This window comes from Copadichromis virginalis, linkage group LG10 (assembly GCF_057382275.1).
Source record: "Copadichromis virginalis isolate Kocher_CV1m ecotype Utaka linkage group LG10, C_Virginalis_male_GT1.1, whole genome shotgun sequence".
Classification (NCBI taxonomy): Eukaryota; Metazoa; Chordata; class Actinopteri; order Cichliformes; family Cichlidae; genus Copadichromis; species Copadichromis virginalis.
In genome coordinates this window covers 26,842,247-26,863,292 of record NC_140627.1, presented here as the reverse complement: position 1 = coordinate 26,863,292, position 21,046 = coordinate 26,842,247, and the positions used below count along the sequence as shown (strand labels likewise).

Below are 21,046 nucleotides of genomic sequence, written 5' to 3'. Positions count from 1 at the left end.
ATATTTTCAATTTTTTCTTGTTTCGTTTTTGCTTTTTATTTTTCTAAAAATGTTTAGTTTTAGTTTAGTTTTTTTTGTTTCAGTCTCTTTAATTAGTATTATGTGGAAAGCATATGGGGGGTGCAAGATTGAGGGAAAATTAATATATCATAGTGAACTGAATATTACAGTAAAAACATTTTTTTAAAGCAGTTGACTCATAGTCTAGTTTTGTTTTGTTTTTTTGAGTTAATTTTTTTTTACATTTAGATTTAGTTCTTAGTTTAGTTTCAGTTAATTATTATAACTTTGGCTATTTGGCTCTATTACAGGTAATTTACGTTAAGCCAGTTTTAATTTTCCCAGGTTTTGCGTGTTTGTTGACCGTGCTTTTACTTTGAAGGTACGGCCGGACATCCTTGTTTACTTTAGCTGCTGGCTTGCTGTTGGCTGGATCCGCTTCTCAACCTGTTTGTTAATCGCGCTGTGTGGCTTATTAACGCCCCGAGTTTATAATAAGCCGGGCTGATTTCTCAGGGGGAGATTTGACTTGCCGTCGCCGGGAGGCGGTAGGTCTATTTTTGAGGACAGATTAAGCAACACGGTGAGCATGTCCTGAGCTCGGAATCAAACTGAGTGGCTTTTCAAATGTAGCTTGTTAGCTAGCTGCATCGCGTACAGTGTACACACTGCCTTTTTTGTTCTGCTCATGGACAGCCTCTGCATGACAAATTATTACCAGTGTTGAGTGCAGGCAGGGCACGAAGACAGCGATCGTTTTGTTTGAAAACGTGTCAAGAACTGATCTTCGGTTGTCAGCCACCCACCCCCAGCCCCGGGCTAACCCCCGGTCACCGACCGAATTAATGGCCGGAAATCCGAGAAGGGGCGCCGGTCTCATCGGCTTGATGAAGGACGCCTTTCAGCCTCACCAGCAAGCTCTCCAGCCTCACCAGCCCGCAGTGGTCGACAAGAAAATGGTGGAAAAATGCTGGAAACTCATGGATAAGGTACTGACAGTGGTTTTCCGGTAATAAATCCTTTACAAGAAAGGGGTTTGAAACAGTAAACGAAAAACTTCTTACTTGACTTTTTTTCTTTTTGTCTGTAACTCGACATCAGAGACAAATGCGAGGCCACTTTAACTGATTTTCTTTTCTCACATATTGAAAAAAGATTTAGCTCAACTTTTCCATATGCTCCTTCACTTAGCGTGAAACTGCGGTTATATTGAATCATCACTAATTCCCTTTGCATGACATGAATAACCTCCAGGACATCCACACAGGAAGGTGCTTTGGCTTAAATTTTAAACAATAACCTTTAAAGCAGTCTAAACCTGAAGCCTAAAACTGGAGTACAGTGGTGTCTGATTGTCTAATTGGGGTCATTTCTCCTGAATTAGGTCACATTCATATCCCTAAGAGGACACCCTATATTTAGTATTGGATAAGAAGAGGTGTACATGTTGCAGGGGCAAAGCAAGGTTCTCTATAGTCATTGCAGCCTATTTACTTTCTTTTGCAGTTGGCTATAACTAAATCAGATGAGCGGGAAGTGCAGAGAGATGGTGAGACAAGAGCTCACAAGATATTAATGCAAGTGAGCTGATGTAGGAAGTAACAGTGCATCAGATAATAGAGAGTGAACCACGGCATGCATGTGCAGTGTTCTGTGCAGACTCATTTACACCTGTGCTTGTAAATGGCACGTTTGAGGTCAAAAGCTTTCACACCTGGGTGGTATGCTTCAGGGCTGGGTGCTGAAAATTTTTACTGCCTTGCTGTAAAGTTGTATTGTGGGAATACATTGCCATCAAAGTAGCAAAATGAGGAATCCGAGGGTTTGGGGGAAGGGCTGGATCTGATATAAAGAGTGAGTGTGCAAATGTATGCAAAAAAGAAACAAAACCCTACTTGCATGCACAGTTGGTCCACAGCAACGTGGGGAAAAGATGCACTTAAATGAATAGTGACAGCTAAGTTTCTGGTGAAGTTGATGCAAATTTTAGGTATTCAACGTGTTATTGTACTATGAGCCATTTCATGTTTATGGTCACAATATATTGGAAGTTATTTGGTGGGTATGGGAGCATAATTGAGTGCAATTTGATAAGTAACCTTAGTTGTCAGGTGATTAGTCGGGTAGTAAATGTCCGTCACAGATTAAAGAAACAGTTCCTGGTCAAACTTTGATCTACAGCTTGTGCCGCATTATTCTCCGATTACCGAAAAGACTTTATCAAGAACATTATCATCATAAACATTAGGAAATATTGGCTGAAACTTCAAACCATGACATCTGTAAGAATGGCAATTTTGTCCAGTAACATCACATTGCAAAAATCGTGACCCAGTTTTATGAGCTTAAAATTTATAGACACATCCATATCCAAACTTGCGTGCGATAGCTGATGATCTAGCTGGAAAACTGTCACGAAATCTGTGAGGTCTCTTTAAGCGCCCTGAGTATTAAACTGGTTAGTCCTGTATTTAAATGACCTCAGGCTTTTCTCCAGTACCATACTTAGACAAACTTTGTGAAACATGCACATTGCAGCATCTCGCATTGCCACAGCTAAAGGTTTTAATCCTGTTTGTTTTATTGTTTTTTGTTTTTTCGTTGTTTGCAAGTTAAAAAAAATCTCTGAGCCGTTGCGTTCTCTGTCCAGGTGGTACGTCTGTGCCAGAACCCCAAGGTGGCGTTGAAGAACAGCCCGCCCTACATCCTGGACCTTTTGCCGGATACCTACCAGCATTTACGCACCATTCTGTCCAGGTATGAGGGCAAAATAGAGATCCTCGGCGAGAATGAGTATTTCCGCGTGGTCATCGACAACTTGACGAACAAGACGAAGCAGACCATGAGCCTTTTTAAGGAGGCCAAGGAGAGGATGTACGAGGAGAACTCCCAGCCCAGGTAGGCGCACGTTATATCTGGTCAAAACGATTCATCTTTGTGGGGGGAAACGGAATATTGCACCAGCAGAAAGCCAGGATGCAAAAGCTGTGAAGCAGGGAGTATCTGAATCATGGCACAGTTAAAGAGCTAATCGTTGTTTTTCTTGGCTTCCTATCAATAAAATAATCCCTTAAGCTCATGATGGTACGATAATTCGAGACCGTCTCTGTCCTATGGAGCACAGAACTGAGCTTTTTCACAGCATCTGTTTTGACATGAAATAGTTGGAAAGCACAGATGTTGATGATCACATTAATAAAGATCGTTACCTAAATAGAATAAAAGCTTCACTAATGGACCACCTTTGTCTGAAGGTCTGCTGTCAGCATTGGCTGACTTTTTTTATTTTTATTTTAACCAAAATAAAAAATGGGTTCTTAATGAAAACCTTCTAAACTACCCAAGAAATACAACTCATACTGAGATTTTTTGTGTGCTATTTTTTTTTCTCCATCAGATGATTAAAAAGATTAAAAAAAAAAAAGCGGCATGCTTGCACATCTCTAACTCTGTGCATTTAAAATGACTAGAAAACTACTGGAATTGCTGATGTCATTTAAGCTCTATAACATTAAACATGCAATCTTTTTGTAAATATTAATTTGAAGTATTGAAAAAGTTTGTCTTTTTTCTCGAAATGTTCTTACAAGTTTCCATCGCTGCGATTAAATCAAACCATATGAAGCAAAGTGAACTTTATAGGGAAGTGATTGCACTTTCGCAATCATGTGTACTTCCTCTGCTTCTCAGAAAGTCTTTGCTAAGCAAAAGTTCATCCTTCCTTTTACGCACTGAATTTTTATCAAGTGTAAGATGTTCTACACAAACAGCTGTGTTGGCATTAGCAAATGCATGTATAGGTCATCGGAAAGCCTTTTAATTGAACCTTCAAAGCTGAGGTCATGCTCAGACGATGTCATAAACATATATATTTTAAAAAGTCGTTGCCCAACTGGCTGTGCTCAGTATGCGTCTGCGACTTTTGGTTCAGTTTTTTGTCACGTGTCACCTTGTGCCTCCTTTTAAACTGATTTACTGTTTAAAAAAGCAAAACAAGTTTGGACTAGATTATGCACCCGCACTGGTTATGTTCAACCCCAATGAGGGTGGACTCACTTCCTCTGAAAAGTAGCGTTTCGTGTAGACTGCTCAAACCAGTTATCTTCAAATGTAAAGCAAACGCAAGTGTAAATGTCAATTTTCAACATTGCTTCCCTTCTTCTGCAGTTATGTTCATCATTTCAGCTCTAAGTGGACATATTTTTATAAATTTGACACTTGAGTTGTCAGGAATGGGGTTCGTTTATCTGGGAGGTGGTGCAGCCGGCCACAAGTAATTTTACAGAAAGTGCTTTATATGCATTTAACAAAATAACACCAGTTGTTTCAACAGCAGAAAAAGAAAAAAGCGAAGAAGAAAATGTCCAGTTGACTATTGTGTTTGTTGAGAAAGAGGAAAAAAATTAACTGTAGATCCATAAAATGTGCCAGAGGAGAGGGAAATGTACGAGACGAGTGGTACCATCTTTGATTCCGCCTGATTGTTTTGTACTCGAAAGTGTCTGGCTGCTGAAAACTTCTATTTCTGTGTGCATGCAAGTGTAACTTCCCCTTTTTATTTAAAACCGAACATGGCGTTATAGAATACTAAAGACATTAGGCTGATGATACCTGTAACTAACTTGTTGCTACGGTTTCCTTTAATTGTCTCTCTTCCTTTTCTCTCACTTAGGCGAAACCTTACCAAGCTGTCTCTGATCTTCAGTCACATGCTAGCGGAGTTAAAAGCCATCTTCCCCAATGGCCTATTTCAGGGTGACAACTTCAGGATTACCAAAGCTGATGCTGCTGAATTCTGGAGAAGGTCATTCGGGGACAAGTGAGTTTTTGTTTCAGCTCTTTATTCTTATTCTTGGGTGATGCTCGAATGACTCATATTTCACAGTAATCCTTATTTATGTCATGCTGGCCATCGATTCCAGTTCATCTCTGGCTGATACAAGCAGTTTTATCTTACTTACTGCTTCCTGCCTCTTGCAAACAAAAGATTTAAACAGAAGTCAGATTACCATATTAGCATAGTCACATTCACGGGCAACATACATACGCAAAGTAAAAAAAACACAACAAAAGCGCTGAAACTGAGCATTTATAGCAGTGGGAGGTCTGGGTTTTGGGGTCATGAGTTAAGGCTACGTAAGATGACCTCGTGATTTGAACCTTTGACTGTGAGCATCCCAGCCATTTTATTAGGGGCACCTTGCTTCAGAGATGCCTTCATTTTTGTGGCATTGATTCAACAAGGTGCTGGAAACATTCCTTGCTGATTTTGGTCTATAGTGACATGACAGGATCATAAGGTTGCTGCCACATACCCAGGTTTCCCTATTGGACTCTGGAGGCCATTTGAATGCTATTGCTTGGATGTTACTTACTGTCATGTTTAGAAAACCAGTTTGATTGGAGCTGTATCACCTGATATGTTATTTTACTGAAAGCAGCTATCAAAAGATGTTAGAGATGTTTGTGGGGGGAAAATCACAGCAGATCAGCAGTTTATGAAATGCTCAGAGCAGCACCAACAAGCATGTCCCATTCAAAGTCCTTTAATTGCTCTTTCTCCCACATTCTGCTCAGTTTGAACTTAAGCAGGCAGTGGTAACCATTAGAGGTGGGAATCACCATACATCCCACGATACGATATTATCACAATACTTAATGCACGATATGATATTATTGCAATTTTTTAAAATATTTTGCGATATTCAGATTCTGTACATAAAGGTAAACTTTATCAATATTCATTTTATCTAATATCAAAGTCTCACACTCAGTCTTTCTCTCATTTCAGTCAGTTTTATTGCTGACAAACTGAACGGTTTGTATTACAGTCTAGTCCAACTTAACTGAATGCAACCATCTGGTACAATTATAGCTATTCTGAACTATGCAATTTATGAAAACTATGCAGCCCCTTCAGCAACTGAAGAATTTGATAGTAAATGAAAACAAAATATAATTTTACATTAAATAAAAAAGTTTTAAACTTAATTAAAATAAAAAATGTCTTAAATTAAAATAAGTAAACTGTCATGTTTATTGCTGCCAAAAAAAAGTTAATCTTTTGCTCAGAAAAAGGATCAACATGCTCTGAAGTCAGAGCATGTTCCATTCCACAAAAACTTTTTTTTGTAACAAAATATCGATTTCTGCTGTCCCTGTATCGATACATTATTAGCAAACAAAATATCACGATACTTCACAGTATCGATTTTTTCCCACACCCCTAGTAACCATATACATATGTGTCTGCATGCATAAATGCACTGAGTTGCTGTCATGCTCAGATATTAGTATTAATCAGTAGTTGAACACACGTATCTAATAAAGTCACAGTTGAGTGTGTGTATTTGAGGAAAAGCATACCAGGTCCCCTTTAGTCAACTAAAAATACACCTGTGTATATATTTAGAGTTGTGTCTTTATAAAGGTCTGCTGCCTTGTTAGCTAGGTGTTAGCTTAGCAAATCTGCAATTTTATTACATTTTAGGTTCTGTTTAACCCCAAATTCTGTCTTAACTAATAGTGAAAGGCAATGTTCCCACAACAAACATTTGTTTCCTCTCCCTCCCTTCTACCCAGGACTATAGTGCCATGGAGGACATTTCGGCAGGCTCTTCATGAGTTTCACCCTATTAGCTCAGGTCTGGAGGCCATGGCGCTCAAATCCACTATCGACCTCACCTGTAACGATTACATCTCTGTCTTCGAGTTTGACATCTTTACAAGGCTCTTTCAGGTACGTCACAAAGCATTCAGAGTAGTTCACTGTAAAACTGCACAGTTTACTAAAATGTTATTAAAGTGCAAAGGCGGTGAATTACATGAGGACGCTTAAATTTGTTTATTTGTTTAAATTTGAGTCCAGCTTAGTCTCTCCTGTGTAAATGCAGCAGCAGGGTCTGAACCCACTCGCATATGTTTTTCTGTAGTGTTGCCAGCGATCAGAGTTGGTGTTTGTAATTTTATTGCTGCAAACAGATCTTCTGTCCTATATGCATTATAGTCTCATACCTGATTTTTGTTGTGAATTCAACTTCAAAACAGCCGATGTACACAACATAAATAAAATGTTTGCATTTGTGAATCTGTGTCTTGCAGCCATGGTCATCTCTTCTAAGGAACTGGAACAGCCTGGCTGTTACACACCCTGGTTATATGGCCTTCTTAACCTACGATGAGGTGAAGGCTCGACTGCACAGGTTCATCCACAAACCTGGCAGGTAGGCCTCACAGATCAGATATATCCTATAATACTTTTGGGGGGAAATTCCTACTGTATTAAATATTTTGTTGCAGGAGTTTGTAGCTGTTGGTTGAAATAACTCTCTCCCACAGCTATATCTTCAGGCTGAGCTGCACTCGGCTGGGCCAGTGGGCAATTGGCTATGTGACAGCTGATGGGAACATCCTGCAGACCATCCCGCATAACAAACCACTCTTCCAAGCACTCATTGATGGATACAGAGAGGGATTGTGAGTCGCATATCATCGGGGTTAATGAACTAGTATTTAGTGTCGATTTATAGCACTATTAAACTGCAAGCTGTCAGGGGAGGGTATTGTCTTTCAGCCTACTGAGTACATGTTACTTTAGGTTACTGAATTAATAGTGTGGAGGGTGGAGTCTTTGTAGTAGTTCCTCAAAATTTAACAAAAAACCTTACGAGGAACAGGTTGGAGAGTGTGGATAAAATGGTGTCACAATCGATGTATAATTAACTAGTTTGTGTCATCCTGCAGAGAAACAGACCTGTTTTGTTGTTTTTTAAGGATTTTATAATGAGAAATTGTTTGGCAGCCTCGATGAATTGTAAAAACATGGCGAGGTTGTTGTTTCTTACTGTTGATTTATAAAATCTGAAACTGACCCTTTTTTCGTGACTTGGTTGCGTTTCTGTGCGCCGTGGTTCTCCAGCTATCTTTTCCCAGATGGCCGTGCACAGAACCCAGACCTGACAGGGTTGTGTGAACCGTCTCCACAGGACCACATCAAAGTTACTCAGGTTTGTTTCTCATGTGCGTGCATGTTTTTAATGCAGAGAACAAATACAGATGCATAAAATGACAGATTTTTAGGAATAAATCTCTACAGGATGAGAGTAACATGAGCAGCCGGTGTTGAACGGTCTCCCTCTTTCCCTCGTTTCTCTGTGTAGGAGCAGTACGAACTCTACTGCGAGATGGGCTCTACTTTCCAGCTTTGTAAGATCTGTGCAGAGAACGACAAGGATGTGAAGATCGAGCCGTGCAGACACCTGATGTGCACCTCGTGTCTGACCGCCTGGCAGGTATGACCTTATCTGCCACCTCTCCATTTAAACTATAAACTTTTATTACACTGATTTGAAGCAGCTCGATAAATCCTGACAGGGATCTTCTTTTTCCTGCTGTAGAATTTTCTTTAAATTCCGTTTTTTGTGCTCAATGGTGCCTTTTTAAATAGGTCAATTAATAATAAGTCTTTGATTTAGATTCATTTTCAGATTGCAAGTGTTTTACTCCACTCTCTGATCTGCATGTTTAAACTTAAGTATAATGTCTTTTTTCTTTTTTTTAAAAATTATTAGTAGTAGTTCTTGCAGTAGAGGAGTCGTGTCATGTTCCTCAGTGTAACTGTTGCAGTCCCCAAACTTATACGTTCGGTTCTTTGAGCCATAAGAACCCACAGTGCTGCTGAGTTTTAATAATGAAAGTGTGAAACAAAGGGAAGCAAAAGAACTCCGGCTAAAACAAACAAACAAAAGAGGAAGGAGACCATGAACGAACCACACCAGACTGTCTGCTTCAGGCGTCACCCCTAAACTACTTTTTTTTCTTCCTTTTTTAACTAAGAACCAAAAACAAAATCAAAAAACAGGCCTGTAGCAACAGAAAGGCAGAGGGGAGGGACAGAGATTCCAGTTACTAACCATCAAGCTTCAGCAGCCAATCGGCACTAAGAATAAATCTAAAGTGAGATCAGGTTAACGAGGGTGCTGATAAAAACACAACAAGGTGACGACTGGACCAACGCACCGAGGTCACGTGTAGCTGTAACTTTATTGTTTTATTAACGTGATCTTACAGTCAGTGAAGCTGAAGCACTTTCTTTTTGTACTTCCTTTAATAAAATCCTTCTTGTTACTAACAACTAACAACTTTTCCTCTTCAAACATAAAAGATTAAATAGACTTTACTGGCTGGGAACATAGACTTGCTAAGAGTGACACAAAGGACTTGTTTGCCATGAGTGAGTGATTAAGTGAATGAATTTGATGTGCTGTTTATTCTTGATGGACTTTGGACTTTAGACTTCCTTATATGGAATTTATTTTGATTGTGGTTGACATCAGACGAACAAGATAATCGTTGTCTTCCCAAGCACAGTCGTGTTGTTCTCACTACTCTGCTTTCACGACAGAAATGCTCTCCGGGCTAATTTAACAGATTAATTAATCGCAGCATGACTGCAGAGTTCTTTAGACATGGTTTTTGTTGAAGTGCTCCTTCTGCAGATCTTTGATGTACAACATTTATTTGACATCTTCAGTTTTATTTACATTATAATTCATCCTATCCAGATTGACTCTTTTTGTGGTAGTTTTCATGGTTTCCTCCTTCAGCTTTCATTCTTGAAAAGACTTGCAGCTGTAATTTGGGTTTAAATCAAAGCAAAGCCTTTTACAAATGATGAAAGCTTCAGTCTGCTCCTTTACCTTTACCTCCTAACCTTGCTGTGTCTTTCTGTGTGTGTGCATTTCAGGAATCGGAGGGTCAGGGCTGCCCGTTTTGCCGATGTGAGATTAAAGGCACGGAGCCTATTGTAGTGGACCCCTTTCACCCGAAGGCCAGTGGGGCTTCCTTTGCTGGTTTCCAGGGGTCGAGCAGAGCAGAAGCCGCAGGCAACGAAGAGGAAGAGGATGATCGGCTGGAAGACCAGCAACTTGTCATGAGCAGGCTGGCCTGCACCAAAGTAAGACGAGCACGTACATATATTTAGACGCTCACTGGGTGCTTTATTAGACGCAGCTGTTCGATTGCTTATTAATGCACATAATTAATCAGGTAATTGCTACAACAACTCAGTAAATTTAGCTAATAGATATGGTCAAGATGACCTGCTCAAGTTCAAGCAGAGCATCAGAAAAGGAATGAAAGGTGATTTGAGTGATCCTTATCGTGTAAATATCGCTGAGGAATATTACAAGCACTTCATCTGCTACAAAATCTGTAAATCAATGTGTGGGTGTGCAGGTGGAGCGCCCTCCATCTCCAGTGTCTCAGCTGCCTCCGGTGCCTCCGCGACTGGACCTCTTACAGCAGAGGTCCTCTGCCTCCCTTAGTGCACTGAGTCAGGGAGCCACAGCCAAAGTAAGTACACGCCTGAGTGCACTAAAGACAAAAGACTTTGAGACCGACTAGCTGTGGAAAAGAATTCAAAGGGTGGAAAAATAGTTTTTAGAAAAACACTTGCATTGGCCAAAGGTGCATTCAAGACTTACCGGTCACTGAAATATTTTCCCTCTGAATAGTGCCTATAAGAAGAGCCCTGTGCAAACATACAGTTGAACCAGAAGTAATAACTGCTTAATCATATGGAAGTCATATGCAAAGTGTTAAGGCCAACACCTGCTGCTGGGACGCAAACTTCATTACAAGAGCAGTACATTTAGGTCAGAGTAATATCACAAACTAACCACCTCCTATTACCAGCTTTAACTCACTTTTTATATCAATAAATGAATGTATATGAATGGCTAACGATATAAATATCTAATGAATATCTTCTCTAGAAAAGAGCATTTATAGTTTTAGTTGTGATCAAAAGAGCCTGTGAGATAAAGCTGTAATGAGCCCAAGTATATTTTAGTCAATATTTCCTAGAAGCCTTGAAGTTACCACAGTGTGTGTCAGATGTCCATTTGATAGTCAAAAATAATCATGTGTTAATGTGGCTGCAGATTCCTGGAAATTATGTGAATTGGCTAAGTGTTGGTATTCACAACTGCTCAATTGTTTGCGTGTGACTTAAAGATTAATAGTCACGCCTTTTTATTAAACCTCCAGTGTGCTGCCAGCCCTGCTAACACAATTATTGTTAATACCAAAATAGGATGTGTGTGTGTGTGTGTGTGTGTGTGTACTTGAGTCTTCACATCTCTAACAAAAAACATCCTGTACTGTGTCTTCTGACCCAGATGGTAGCCACTCACAGGGACAAGCCTCTACCTCTGCCTCCAGCACTGAGAGAGCTGCCCCCTCCTCCCCCACCGGAGCGCCCCTCCCTGGTCGGCCAGGAATCCAGACTCCAAAGGAGACCCCTCCCCTCCACCCCGGACCAGCCAGCCTGGGCAGCCAACTACATGGTGCCACGCCCTGCAACGAAGGCCCCGTCGTCCATCCCTCAGAGCAACGGAGCCGGCGCAGAGGGGAGCAAACCGCAGACGGCGATCAATGCTGTGTACTGCCTGGCTGCACTAAGGTGTAGTAGACAGGAAATAATGTAGCGAGACAAGAACTGATGAGGAGCGAATGGATATTTTTCCATCTTTCTTCGACCTTGCCAGCAGCGTTCTTAACATTTGTTTTGGTGATGTAATGTAGAGCCACATCAGTGTTCTGATCTATCAAAATGATGCCTTTCATATATTTCTAGAACTAGTAAAAAAAAAAAAACTGTCAGTGTGTTTGCGTTTTGTGTCTCCTTCAGGATTTCTCAAATTTGTCATTTACGACTGATGAGAAAAAACACGCTCTGTGATGTCTACCTTTGCTCAGGTCGTTGCCAGGGTCAGCGGTGTCCAGCGGGGAGAAGCTGTCGTCAGACGGTGAAGATAATGAGTACATGAGTCCCACATCCCTTCCAGCTTCCGGTGCCCCGTGGGTAATAACAGGCTCCTTGGTGCCCCCACCACCAACCCAGGGAAACAACCACAATGACATCAGGTAAACGGAACAGCAAGGGGGATGAAGTTGCTTCTATTAGAAGAATGTTTTTCAGGAAAATGACCTCTAAAGGCTTCTCCGCAGCTGGAACGTATTGACACTTAACATGTGGGCTATTTATTTCCCATATTTTTAGGTTTCTGGATTAGTTTTAGTATTCTGACTCAGTTTTTAAAGGCCAAACATAATCAATGACCAGAAGAAGAACACAGCTTAACAGCATTGAAAGTATCACAGTGTAAGGAAAAAAATAGACAACACTGGATTTAGACTACAAGTGAAAGAAAATCAGACCCAAAGGGAGCATAAAAATGACACAATTGGTTCCACTGTCATCTTATTAATGGAGTATGTATAGTGTAAAAGGAAGAACTTTACACCAGATCAGGTCAGATGACTTGAAGCTCCAGGGTGTGCTGTCTTTTGGACAGCACACCCTGTGCTGTCTTTTGGACAGCACACCCTGTCCAAAAGACAGGGTGTGCTGTCTTTAAGGGAAAAATATAGATGTTGGGTTGTTGGAAATACCAGCAGATCAACAAACATGCTCAGACCTTCCGGCAGGTAATAAAATGTGTTTATGTGTGTGGTTATGTAATTGTATAGTGAATTGCAGAGAAAAATCTCGCTGGGAAAGGTTACAAGTGAATTTCAAACAGTTCGTAGAGTGAAAAGTGAGGAAGTTGGTCTATAAACAAGTTAAACGGATAGTCTGACACACAGTAATGCAACCCTCAAATCTGAAGCTGTGTATTTTGTCCAGCAGGGTGCTCTCGAGGTTCCCATTCCTTAGACAGAACTCTCGTTCACTTACTTGCTGTTTTTCACCTCCTTAAATAATTTAAAGGGCATTGCTTGAAGATGACGGCAGCTGCATCTCAGCTTGTCTCTTTGATTAAAATGATGAAAGTGTCTAAAATGTAGGGAATTCGAATGGATAGGAAATCTGCTTAAATTTTAAAACTCGAGAGCTGAAAGTTGTGGTGTGAGCCTACAAAGATGCCTTCACTGGGTCCATGCATGACTAATTAGGCTTAAAATGTGTAATATTTGGAAGCATTCATACCTCTGTGTGATTGGTGGATTTTTGTTTGAAGTAGAGCTAGATGTTTAGCGGTCTATTTGTGATGTTAGCACACTGAAATGATGAGTTTTTGATCAGAGGTTTGGTGATTTAGCTTACAAAGTGTAGATTCAGTCATTGAGAATATTACTTTCTCTGTGAGGATTAGTTTGTGTAAGAGTCAGGCATAAAGGATCGCCAACAATGGCCCTTTTCAAAATCTGCTTCTAATACTTTTTCCTTTCTTTTTGTTTATTTTGGTCATGTAGTGTTACCATGGTAACTAGACAAAATTTCAGATTATGAGTTAAGTGTAAGGGGCTCAGGATGCAGACTTTCCAGGCACACCGCTCTGTCCCCAACCACCTACAGTTCAAACCTGCTGTTTGCAAGGGGCATCCTATCAGAAGAAAACTGACTTTAAGGGGACGGTGGCCTGAAAGTATAAATGGCATTATTTATTTATTTATTTATTTATTTATTTAAAATCATGGAAAACTATTTGAGTCCAAGAATAAGATTCTTTAAATGAAAATAAGCACAGTTTGTTCCCCTTTAAATGATTCCTCTATCTCTCTCCGTCTCGCTGTGTGCCTGCAGTGAGGTGGGGGACAGTGACTCTGAGGACCCCCAGGTTTACGAATCCATGTGTAACATCCAGGCCCAGGCTGGCTCGTCGGAGACGACACAGAACTCTGAGCTGGGTAACGTTCTCAGTTTCTCACTTCAGTGTATGGGAAGTGCTTGATCATTGTGGATTACTAACAGTAATCGGACTATTTGTTCTAGTAGTAGTGGATAAACTGACATCACAGAATTAAGAATATCAGTGTAAAACCTCATTTTTATTTACATTTTTTTTCCCCCTCCAAGACCTTCCTCAGCATTCAGCTGTTCCGCCGGACAAAAAGGAGGAGGCCAGTGTGGAGGATGTTTACGAGTATGACTTTCCCAGACCAGTGGTCCCTCCTGCCCCCGCCAGAAGAGCCCTGTCAGATATCGGCGGCCCTTCTTCAGCCTTCAGTAATCTCAACATAGACTCTGCAGTAGATCCCAGTATGTGTGGGTTTTTTTTTTGTTTTTTTGTTTTTTTTCTCCCCCCTTTTTTAATTTCTAATGATCAGCAGGTGGCGAAATTTCTGGTTTCAAAAAGGGAGTTGTGGTCATTAGTTACGTCGTACTGAACACAGCGTGATTTATATTTTAATAGTGATCACCAGTATGCTCAGCTTGGGGCTTCAAGATGATGCACGAACAAACCGGTGACATCCAGTTCTCTGTTGTCCACGCTATTAATGTTGTTTTATTGAGCATTTTTCCTCAGGCTGGAAATAAAACAAAAAGTGCCAAACAATTTTTTTGGCATTGAAGCTAATCACAATTAAAGAAAAATCAAAAAGTCCAAACAGAAAAGTAGTTTTAGTTAGACTCTGTAGTGGTGGACAAATGAATATTAATTTGAGAAGTAATTAGGCTACATGAATGTAACTTGAAACTTCTTGTTTAACTTTGGCTTCAGCAAATTACTGCTTTAACCACACTGAAGTCAGTGATGGAAATTGCTTTCATAGATACTCTAACACATAGTGCTGCATGTCAGGCCAGCTTGTGAAACTGCTCAGGCGATTCATGAGGTCAAAGTTGCAACAAAATCCATCGTGCCAGGCTTGAAGCTATGTGCTTCTAGATGAACTACAGGTAGTTTGGACCAATCAGCCTTCTGTTAGGAAGCCACATTCATTCTAGGAGCAAGTGTCACTGCTTGGCAGTTTGCTTGGTAACAGTTATTTTGAAGCCAGAACTTTAATGTCAGTGATAACCTAAAGGCCTTTTTTCCTGCAAGTTTTATTTCTGTGGCACATGCTGTTTCTTTGCCTTTCACAGACTGTTACAGATGATTTATCCAGTGTTTTAGCTTTTTCAGAGTGCGGATACTTTTAACAGTTTTTAAGGACTTCTTAAATGTTTCTGTTTCTCAGATGTTTCAGGTTAGCAAATGTCTGGTTATAAAGGCAAATATTAAATTATTTTTCCCACAAATCATCTACTCATCAGTGCTCATGTGTCAATGTAAATGTGTATTTGACGTGTTTATTTTGTATTTGACTCATCACGTTTCTTATTTTTCTTTCATTTTCTCTCATTTGTTTCAGGTATGTTTGTAGCAGGCGGCGACCCCGAACGTCCCCCAAAACCTCTCCCGCGGCGAGCCAACTCTGACCGACGGCCTCGTCCGTTAAACCGCGAGCCACCTCCGCCGCCGCCAGACCTCCCTGGCCCCTCCTCATCTGCCTCCCCTGTTCCACCTCCGACTATTCCTCCTTCAGGTCCTGGAAGCTTGGCCCTAAACGGGGAGATTGAATGCCTCATATCCCAAGGCTACTCCATCCAGGACATCCAGAAGGCCCTGATGATCGCTCAGAACAACCTCGAGACGGCCAAGAACATCCTGCGCGAGTTTGTCTCCATCCCTTCCACAGCGCACATCGCCACATAGTCACTTTGCGCAGGCTCATCCTCTGTCTCATCTCTCTCCACTCTGTGCCATTATCATTTACCAAGCACTTTCCTGCAGGGCCACAAGTACTTTCAGAAGGCTTTACTCTGAGGGATGATGCTGCATCCATGTTATATCTCATCCAAAGTCATTTGTAGTGGGAAAACAGCAACGTGGGGTGGGGTGGGGGGACTATTGTTAAAGACAATGTCAAGCGGCTGAAATTACAGTCTCAGAATCTCTTTTACTTGTAATATTCATTTGGAGATTGAGGGTTTTGGCCTTAAAGGTGAGAGGTCAACTGTAAGTCCGATATGACCTGAACACAGCATAAATGGAGAATCGGAGCCTTTAAAATGGGCTTGCTGTGACCCTGCTGTGATTCGCTGAGTTAGTTAAATGCTGCGGCAGTGTCTCCCCTCAGTCTGCGTGCACGCTCTCATTAAGCTAAGTGTTAAAGCCGTGCAGACTTTGTTCAGCGAAGGTACCCCGCACATAGTCGTGTCCGACTGGGCGTCCCACTGCCTGCAGCCGCTCGGTCTGGTGCTTTTACTGGCTTCTTTGCAAATCGTGGCGTACGAATATGTAGCGATACGGTCTGAAACTGGTGATTAACTGTGTGGCAGTCGTGCTCGTGCTGATGAATGTGAACGTGTAGTCGCGGTGCAGTATTGCAGGGCTTCGATGTCGTACGCGTCGCTGTGGCTCGCTCCGTTTTCGATGGTATCTGACAAGGTGAACACAATTCAGTTGCCGTCTGTCAGCTCCAGGTTCGGTGATAGTTCTATGATGAAATAACAAATTTAATGTTTAAGTACTCTCATAATGTGTTGTGGTGTGCGTAGTACTAACAATGGCTGAGTTTGAGTTCTTTTTAATTCCATCGTTTCCTGCCACCGCTAGAGGTGGCCCGACACTGAAGGCTGGTTTATTTAGTCGCAAAGCTTCTCTCTACGCTCGTAGTTTCTTAGTTAATAACCGAAAGAAGCTCTTAGAACAGCTTCACTCAGTTCACTGGGAAATCACATCAAACTCTAAAGCCTAAAGCAAAAAACAAAAAACTGAAAGTGGGGTGAAGTCACGTGGACTCAGGTACTCAGTAATAAGCCAGGTTATATGTAACGAGCAGATGCTAAAGGACACGCTTCCTCCATCCTCACAGACATTCCATAGAGTGGATTTTCTTTATATTTTTAGGTTTCCTGCAGCATATTTACATACAGCTACCATAGTTAAGATATTAAAATCTGTTTTCTGATTCTTCGATGAGCTCGTTTACGTCCTCTAACTTTAAATTCTGGATATGACTCGAATGTAGCTGCGGTAATTCCATCTGTCCACAGTCCTGTATGACCATTTTGTGGATTTCAGTCACTCTGCAGTTCATAAAACTCTTCATGGGAGGAATGTTGGGGAAAGGCAACAAAAATCTCAGGATTGTATTAATCCGTCAAAGCAATTTGCAACACATTACAGCTGTCACAAATGCCAACAAATTTCTAAAACATGTTTTAGAAATTTGTAAAAACTTTTTAAAACAAAATTGTATTATTAGTTATAATGTTAATAATGAACAGAATTCATGTTTTTCAGGCATAGCAGTGAGCCAGTAAAAACTTTCTGTGCAAGAATGCAAGAAAATAAGTATGTGGCATCTTAATTTAAAAAAAAAAAAATTGTATTTAAACCAAATTAATGGACAACAAAAATAATTATATTCAAGCATTAAAAATAAAATTTCAATCAAATAGCTTGTTTATACTGGTGGATTAACTGGTATGGAGATGATTTCGGTAAATACTAACACTGTTCATTTAGAGCAGCTGGGGCACAAACCTTACATTGGATGGTGGTCTGATAAACGTGTTGTATAGCCAGCTTCTAGATGCGCAAGTGGTAACACTAAACACGCTCCTGATCACTAGTTTCAAACTTAGAAAGCCAATTTTTGGGGGGCTGATTTGAGCTATTTGCAGATATATTTCACTCTTGGTACTATATAACTGCTACTAAATGGAAATTAAAAAGAAAAGACTAGATGAGCGAAACATCCTTCAAAGATTTATCCGTGATGTTTCGTAGTTTTCCACCAGAGGGCACTCTGTAACTTCCCTGTTGGCAACAGGAATGTTCTGAGCAGAGTGAGAGAGTAAACGAGTGATCCATGACATGTATTGTCTGTATTTGTGTGTGTATAGACTATGCATAACAAATTTGTTTATTTCGGCTGCTGAAAGAAAAACAAACTGTTGATATCAGATTTTTAAATCACTAAATATCAGTTTTGTTTTATCCTATATGGGTCGGGAATAAATGCCCAGAATAAATTGGCTTGAAATTGTCACAAAACCTTTGAACAGGGACTCGTAGACTCTGACTTCTATTTTAACTTTGGTACAAAAAACAAAGAAATCAACAATCTGCTCCAATTTTACTAACACGTTAACTTCTTCGCGTAAAATTTCAAGCATGCGTGCTCTTCATCACACCAAAACTCTGGTACCACCACTAAGGATGAACTTAGATTGTAATACTTGTAGTGTTGCAATCCATTACAAATACTAGCTTTCCTGTAAAATGTCTGAGTTGACGATACGGGACTTTCTCCAAATTCCTGCTGTGACCATGTGCAGCTTCGCTGATTCATGTACGCTACTGTGTAGTTTTACTCCCCTTTTCTCCTCTTTAAAAGCTGCTAAGAAGTAAACATCTGGTGAGATCAACACTCTTCCCATACATACTTTTATGAACTGCTGCTTTTCAGTGCACAGAGACCTTAGGTCCTTAACGCGCCAATAAAATATCCAAATTGACACGTAAAAAGCCCTTTAAAGGTTTGGATTTCTCTCAGGTTATATTTTCTTGTCAATGGACCAAAAAATTCAGCAGCTGCCACTTCCAGGCATCACCACACCTATAGCGTCTGAGATGAGCCCATCGGTGGTATTCAGCGTCATACCTGCATGAGGGCTGTTGGTTTGTCTACTTAAGAAACTAAAGAAAGATTCAGATTAAAGACATTAAAGGAGAACAGTGATCTGATCTGAATCCAAACACAACACAAAAAGAGTTGCAACATCTGGAACATTTATGTTTTTCTGCATGAATATTATTTAAACCATAGGCTGATTTTTGTTGTTGTTCTTACAAGTCCTAAAGGTAGATGACAAGAACCCAGTTTAATCAAATGAGTCTGACAGTGAAAGGAAGCTCACTGTCAGCTGGTCACCTTTTCATTCCTCCGCAGCGACATGTACAGTAAACGTGCCTTCTGTCCATCACAACTTGCACATGCCAGCAGGCAAGCCAAAATAACCCCTCCACATTCACCATTTAAATGTGTTGGAAACTACTGCAGATTGTTTTCAGGTCAAGCGCTCTCTTGATTTCACCATGGTAACACTATATCAGAACTACAGTTTATGCAAATTTACCTTTTTAGATTAAAAAAATTTAACTGACTTAAAAGTGTTTCAGAATAGAGAGAGCTCCACTTTTTAAAGTCAAAATAACAAACTTTAACCCTGATTTGGGTGAAAGGGCAAAGGGTGATTGACTTATATTAAACATGAACTTTATCTGAAAAATGTTTCTCGTAATTATCAGACACTAGGATCTCCCACCCCCAATAAATGTGCTGCTGGATTTGGAGACAGTGCAAAAACCTAATACTTCAAACGGAACTAAATGAAAAGAAATGTTACTAAATTTCTAAATCTGATGCTAAGGGGGAGAAAAAAACCCCAGTAAATCCTGTTAAGAACCCAGAATACCCTGGAGTTGTCCTGCTGTTTTCTGGCTGTCTGTGATGCCACAGAAATGTTGCAGCTTTAATCGCCCCAAACCAAAAGAATCTTAAAACGTGTGCGTGCGCTGCTCCTCCTCCTCATCTTCCTCGAGTTGCCCCAGAACAGAGACCACGAATGTGTCTTCAGTCCCCTCAGCTTTGTTTTCACTCAGTCTTGGCGTTTTGTATCAAGGCAACCAACTAAATGGCACTAACTCTAGGACTGTTGTAGTCCTGATGTGTGATGACGCACTCAAGGCTCATTGTCCTGCTGAATCACTGCCAGAGGCTCCTCCGTCTCACACGCTTTCTCTCAGTGTCGCCGGTAACCTCGGCCGGTGTGTTGGTTCTGATCCGCTGATTAACAAGGAGTGTGTGCGTGCGCTTTATTCATGTTAACTAGCCTTCTCAACAGGAACTTGCCTACTAAAAAAAACTGTCTTCATTGCTTTATTATTGTCTATGTAGATATTTTATTTATTGTGTTTTTAATATCCTCGGCATTCATTGTGTTACAATGTTTTCATGCCTAAGCCATTAAGATTTTTAATTAAACTGTATTTTCTTTAACATTTGATCTGTGTGGTTTGTCACTAAACATAAGCAAACAGATTCTCTATTAATGTGTTTGAGCATCAGGTTATTTGCATTTATCAAACTTTATGGGACACGCTAATGAAACGATCCTGCAATAACAATTTTAAGACTTGACACAGTACGCTGCAAGACTGTCATCTGCAGTGCATCACATTTGTAAACGTAGTGGGTCTCCAAACATTTACTGCTGCATTATTCTGCATTCATTAGTGGTTGTGTTTCTGGCTACATGCTGAAAGTAAAGCCAACGTTCTCCACAAACTCCAGGAGGAGCTGCTATTTCTCCTTTGTTTACTGCTAGAGAACTTGGTTTGTCTGCTTTTATCAGACTCAATTACTGAACAATTCTGCCTGAAGCGAGGTTAATGAGAGTGTACTCGACAAATTAAAAGATCAAAAAGGGTTCAGCAGAGTTGAAGGCGACTGTAGAGTCACTGCAGGCAACTTATTAATCTAAAGGTGAGCTGCGACCACTGTGCTATGAATTATGTTACAGTTATGGGACACTGGAGGTGAATACATGTTTTAAAAGTTAGGTTCTCACATGTTTAAACACAAGTTCCACTGTTTCTGCATGCAGACAGTTTTGGTTTTACTCGTCGAGGTTCTGAGATTTATCTTAAATAACATTTTTAAGTCTTTTTCCATGAGTAACACCTGCCTCCTGCTTATTATCTAGACAAAGTTATAATATGGCTTTGTCAGTTTTTTGCATTAGAAAACGTTCCTGTAACATTATACCCAGCAGCCTACATGTGTATAAAGGTATGCATGACAACGGCTGCACATTTCATTCATTCAGTTTCTTTTGTACTTCATGGGGTGGTTTAAATCCACCATCTGGCCAGGGCCATTCTGCATGGAGTTTGCAGGTTCTCCTCATGTCTCCAGGGGTTCTGAGTACTCTAGTTTCCTAAAGATATCCACTTAGTGGGTTATGTTAAGTAGTGATTCTACATTGCTCATGTGCAAATAGCTTTATCTCTGTTGTTGACCTGTCAACGTTGTACACTGCGGGGATAACTCTGGGATAAATGGGGGGAAAAAATTGCATGATAAATCTTCTGCCATCACGTAAGTATGGCTAAGATTGACAAAAGGTGTTTGTTTTAAATCTTCAACTGTATTTGAGAAACAGAGGAGCTGATGTGGGTTGCAAAGTAGCTTGCTTTGA

The 21,046-nt window shown here is 40.5% G+C and overlaps 1 protein-coding gene across 1 annotated transcript; it reads left to right on the top strand.

The window, feature by feature from the left end:
- The first annotated feature begins 406 nt into the window (after window positions 1-406).
- On the top strand, window positions 407-19,850 carry LOC146700701 (E3 ubiquitin-protein ligase CBL-like). The gene is made up of 15 exons (XM_085470907.1): window positions 407-989; window positions 2,651-2,898; window positions 4,673-4,819; window positions 6,583-6,739; window positions 7,102-7,223; window positions 7,339-7,476; window positions 7,919-8,006; window positions 8,160-8,291; window positions 9,746-9,955; window positions 10,237-10,353; window positions 11,181-11,464; window positions 11,761-11,928; window positions 13,592-13,695; window positions 13,865-14,047; window positions 15,145-19,850. The coding sequence occupies exons 1-15, from the start codon at window positions 846-848 to the stop codon at window positions 15,486-15,488; spliced, it is 2,586 nt and encodes an 861-aa protein (XP_085327033.1). The 5' UTR covers window positions 407-845; the 3' UTR covers window positions 15,489-19,850.
- The last annotated feature ends 1,196 nt before the right edge of the window (window positions 19,851-21,046 follow it).

Excerpts from the sequence above, each read along its gene's own strand:
- LOC146700701 (XM_085470907.1), top strand. The coding sequence starts at position 846 with ATGGCCGGAAATCCGAGAAGGGGCGCCGGTCTCATCGGCTTGATGAAG. Across the intron at positions 990-2,650 it reads GCTGGAAACTCATGGATAAG|GTGGTACGTCTGTGCCAGAA; the intron begins GTACTGACAGTG and ends TTCTCTGTCCAG. Across the intron at positions 9,956-10,236 it reads GCAGGCTGGCCTGCACCAAA|GTGGAGCGCCCTCCATCTCC; the intron begins GTAAGACGAGCA and ends GTGGGTGTGCAG.